We start from the raw sequence: 5,168 nt of genomic DNA, 5'->3' as shown, positions 1-5,168 counted from the left end.
GTGTGCACAGAGCCGGTATTCCACCAGCACAGAGATCCTTCTTCTTTATGTTGGTTTATGCCACCAAATGATGTTGGTCAGATCGATCCCAGCCCTCAAAACACCAGAGAAACAAATATTGGTTTTGTGTTTAGGAACACGAGCCAAACTCAGATAGGGGCACACGTGAGATCCTGCACGCGGACTCACCCACATCTGCATGTTTCAGAGCTCCAACATCGTTGGTCCCATCCCCACACATCAGCGTGACGTAGCCCAGGCTCTTCAAAGTAGTGATCACAAACTCCTGCAAAAAGAAACACGTAGTGAGAATTGGCAGCCTGCGCGTTCTGATACGCTGCAGCCTGGGCTGGGTTACTTGTTTTGGTCAAGTAATTCTGTTGTGCAGGAACTCGCTGGCCTCACACCCAGACCCCAAAGGCTTCACCTTCAGGCTCTGTTTTAGGAATGCAAAGCTAGAACGGGCCAACGGGCTCAGGACTCTTTAGGGTAATAACGTGGCACATCCTGAGCTCTGGTCCTTGCTTCCTGCTGGCTTGGATATTGGGAGAGGTTACGCTGCTTTGTTGAAATTAATGCTTTAGCATTAATCATGTGCTAGCATCTACGTGGCTCGCAGGCACCACACGAGCCCTGCTGGGAACCCTGCTAAAATTGGGTTTTACCAGCAGCTGAAATCTCTCACCTTCTGCTTTGGCACCACTCTGGCAAACACCTGGATGTGTGGTATGAGTTTCAGCAGCTGCTGTCTGTTCACAGACTGTAGGCGAGAGAGACCTTCCCCAGTTACACACAGGTCGTATTGCTGTGTCAGCTCTTGCAAGGAGGTTGGCAAGATTGGGAGCACGACAGCACCGTCGATGGACTGCCACTGCCAGCTGGAGTCTGGAAAGAGAAGCACCAGCTTGACATGAGCATGCCTGTGAGGTGCCTGGCTGTGAGAAATGCTCCCCGCTACCCAACAGACTCTGACCCTGGTGTTTGCAGCCCCTCAGCATCATGGACACAAGGCCCTCCGCTTCTCAGGACAGTGACATGCCCACCTCCCACCTAGGTACAGTCTTTACGTGGACCCTCCTTCCCTGCAGTCAGTGACATGGCGCTCAGCTTCCCTGGGTGGCCTCTGAACCCGCAGAGCAAGGAGGCCTTTCAGCTGCCATTACGTTTGTTATTTTGGTGCTCAGATAGCTCGGTTTACGAGCTGGCAGAGGAATATATAGTACTCCAAGCCAGAGAAGAGAGGAGCAAAGGACAGAGGGTTATCTGGGATTCTGGAAAGCAGGCGAGTTGTTTCCTTTATCAGCATCAAGCAACAGTGCTAATAGCATGTGGCTAACTCTGATACAATGCCCCAGTAGAGCTTGGGCTGTTGTCCTCCAAAATGCAGAGCCATTTCCTGCGTGGGATCGGTTACCTTTGCTCACAGGAGGCTGCAGAATGAGGGTGTGCTCCCTCTGGAGGAAGTGTAGCTCCCGGGCCACATGGCAGGCAGTGAGAGGATTGTCTCCTGTTATCATCACTACCTGAGGGGAAAGCGAGAGGGGTCAAAAATCAGTTCTGGGTAGAAAAGCAGCACTTCACAGCGAGTCTTCTTTACGCTGAAAAGACTTCTGCCTAGCTTGGATACTGGTGACATTCCCTATGAGATGTAGCTCTGTGCAGCACCCTGCAGAAAGGCTTTCTCTCTTGGGCCAAGGCAAATCCCACCACAAAAATAACATCACATCCACAAGGTCTCCCCGCCTTCACCATGGGGAAGCCTTTGCCCTCGCTCCACAAAGGCTTCTGGTACTGAAATTCCGCATCCCAAACACCATGGCTACCAGTAAGGCTAGGCTGCTGCTGACGCTTACGTGGTGTGATGCATTCTGGATCTCCCTGATGACGGCCTTAGAGTCAGCTTTGAGAGGACAGGAAACCACAATGAATCCAACAAATCTAAGATCACACTCCAAAGCTTCACGCTTCATCTCTCTCACCTGCCAAAGCAAATCAGCAAACAGAGTGTTACCTGCTGCTCTGTAGCAGCCATCTTATTTTCCAATGGGTGCTTCCTTGCAATCAAAGCATCACTAGAAACACAACTGGTGCTCTGAGATACACACAGCAACCCCAGACAGTGCCCAGCTGCTCCAGAAGAAAGCCTTCTTTGGCACAAAGCTCCACAGAGACAGCCCTGAAAACAATTACACGTGCCCATCCCCACATAAAACCAGGTTCACAGCTAAGAAGTTCAGTGCTAAGCGTCTTCAATTGCTACAAGGAAGGACTTGACCCTGCTTTACGAACAGGGAAACAGAAGCATTGATCAATGATGCACAGGAATTCAAACCTGGGAGCACAACGCAGAAGCTGCGATCTTCGCAGAAGATCCAGATCGTAAAAACAACACGGTTACAGCAGCTTTGAGCAACCACATCCCAAGAGTCCCCCGCCTCTTCCCTGCTCACACCACCTCTGTTTCCATTAAGAGGTACTGGATTAACTTAAACAGACAGATATACCTGCTGGTGAGTGAGGTGCCCCAGTTCTTTGTAGCCAAGGGCCAGCACTCTTGCCCCCTCATGTGAAATTTCCGTGTGGACAGCCTGATAGTTGCTGGGGCACTGAGACAGCTAGAGAAGGTGTGCAGAAAAGCATCATATTAATACAGTTTTAAACACAATTCAGTAGCGTATTTCAGCATTTCACATTAAATATGCAGACAGGGGAAAGAGGCACCTTTGGGAGGGTCCCTCACCATCAAGGGCAAAAGTGGAGATCCCCCAGGTTTAGCCTTCTGCTGTCAGGAAAAGCAACAGGGCCATGAACGCATACAGTGAGATATTCAGATCTCACTGGGATTAGACTGAAATTCCCCAGTGGTGTTTGTTTTCAGGCACCGGTTCCCTGTGCTCTTTTGCAGGATGAAATCCCCACGTCATTCAGGTTCCAGACTTGGCAGGGACAAGCAGAGGTGTAAAGGACAAGCACACGTGCTAGAAGAAGGCCCTTCCTCTCCTAGAGAGATGCGCTCACCATTTTGTGCAGCGTCTCTGGGGCCCCTTTCACAGCTGCAATGTAACAGAGATCAGTCGAGCCGATCTTCTCGTACGACGCCAAGACAGACATTCTTTTCAGGGCACTGGCAAAATGAAAGCGCTGGTGAATTTTCAGTCCCTGAGTTTTAATACTTCTGGAGAAAACTTTCTCATCTGGAAACAAACAGATCAGGAAATCCTGAAAGGTTTCTCGGTATCAAGAGCAACATCCCTCCCTTTGGGTCCCAAAGGAACCCATAGGTCACCGAGATCACATGAATTTCCTCTCCTTAGATACAAGCACACAGAGCTGGAAATTCTAGTGCCAAGAACTGAGGGATATAACTGATCAGAACGCCTATGTGCGTTAGTACGAACAGCTACACAGCAGGTTGAAGGTACATTTATAGCATATATTATTATCACAGGTAAAAATCCAGAAGCAAAAATCACAACAGCATGGGTTTCAGTGCGATACATATACAATATTTCTGGAAAATTTCTATTTTAGTTATCTATGCATGCGAAAGCCAAGAAAGCAGAGCAGAAAGCCTCCAGAGAGACTGCCCGCAGACCATGCTAAAACCCACACTGTCATGTTTTCACTACTGTAACCTGCGCTAGTCACGCCCTGATTTTACTGAGTTGGCACAATCAGAACTAAAAGACACCAACCGAGTGTGCCAGTTGCAGAATGCAGTACCTGCAGTCCTGGGAACAGACTTCTACTATTTGTCGTTCCTCAGACATGCAGTGCAAGGATTTCCACTGCCCCAAACCAGTTCCTGGGATCACACCAGCCGGAATGCACTCCTTGCAGAAAGCTGGCATGAGGCATAGGAAATCTCCACAGACTAGCTAATTTCATGCTCAGAACTGACAAACCCAGTGTTACCATTGTCACCCCCCCCAAAAAAAATCCACCCCACAACCTGCACATGTAAGCAGGGCTCAGATATCAACCAGGGAGGAGCTGGAAACAGGTTTTACCTTTGGTCAGGGTCCAGTCCACAGCCATCAACATCGCCTTCTCTAACGGATCTCCCACCAGCGTCCCATCATCCAACTGTACAAGCGAGTGGCAAGTAGCAATCGTTCGGTGGGTTTCTACAGGAATGTCAGATACTGGTGTCACTTCCTTCCCATCCCTGCAGCATAAAAAAGACTGTCCATGTTAACAGACCCCATTCACATTATCTCAGACAAATTCTGGAATTTTTCCCAGCAAAAAATTCCTACTCTAATACAGTAAACAGAGGAACTTCTCATGGTGAGATCAAAGCCATAGGAAATCTGGCGCTGTCTCAACTGCAAACAGTGCCAAAGCCCATAATTTTTGCCAGTCCTCCAAAGCAAACTTGATTCAAGCAGAACACTCGAAGTAGAGGCCTGAACTAACACCTTTAAGTAACTGTAGAATCAAAGGACTCGGATGTCTCTCTGCTGCGGCATCTAGCCTTCAAGCACAGTTCGTTATGGCAGCGCAATGAGAAGGCAGGATGCTACTGCATGGAGGAGCAGCGGAGATCTCAGTTACATAAAAACCCTATGCAAAAATTCCCCCAAGCCAATTAAATTCACAAGTCCTGAGCTGATAGTCGTTGCCAGAGACCAACGACCCTCTCTCCTTCTAGCTCAATCCACTTCTTTCACTCTCTGAATCCCTGATTATCTTCTCTTCCCCACTGGAATGTGATTTCACTTGTGCCTGAGGAGTTCCCACAGTGCCCAAAGCCCAGAGCACAGCAAATCATAGAACGAAAATCACCCGGGACCTACCTGAGCCCAGCTACTCCTCTCACTACAAGGTGATCACTGGTTAACGTGCCAGTTTTGTCAAAACAGCAAACTTGAACTTTGCCTGCAAAGGGGATGCGGAAGGGCTCTGTACAGTACACATCTAGAAGAGAGGAGAGGAAATTCTGTGAGAGATCAGCTACAACAAAGCCAGGACAGGATGCTCAGTGGCTTTTATCACAAGACAGGAACTATCAACACGGTTCTCAGCTGGAGTTAATGAACCCTAAACTCCCCATTCTGAATTTTTGTGGCACTTGAAACAAGAACAGACACCAAATTGTAGCAGTTAAGTAGTCCAACACAGAAGTCATTGATCTCCCTATTCATAGAATCATAGAATGGTTTGGG

At 48.6% G+C, this 5,168-nt stretch overlaps 1 protein-coding gene across 1 annotated transcript; it reads right to left on the bottom strand.

Moving 5' to 3' along the window:
- Positions 1 to 130: 130 nt before the first annotated feature.
- Positions 131 to 4,920, bottom strand: LOC104076131 (manganese-transporting ATPase 13A1-like; the record flags this gene model as incomplete). The annotated part of the gene is made up of 8 exons (XM_009576888.1): positions 131 to 286; positions 686 to 885; positions 1,415 to 1,523; positions 1,854 to 1,979; positions 2,505 to 2,615; positions 3,019 to 3,194; positions 4,011 to 4,168; positions 4,800 to 4,920. Coding segments are annotated over 8 exons (1,157 nt in total), but the record flags the coding sequence as incomplete, so codon positions are not given.
- Positions 4,921 to 5,168: the final 248 nt, after the last annotated feature.

The sequence above is a fragment of the Fulmarus glacialis genome, unplaced genomic scaffold (assembly GCF_000690835.1).
Source record: "Fulmarus glacialis isolate BGI_N327 unplaced genomic scaffold, ASM69083v1 Scaffold50484, whole genome shotgun sequence".
In the NCBI taxonomy this organism is placed as follows: domain Eukaryota; kingdom Metazoa; phylum Chordata; class Aves; order Procellariiformes; family Procellariidae; genus Fulmarus; species Fulmarus glacialis.
This window is presented reverse-complemented; position numbering and strand designations above follow the sequence as displayed.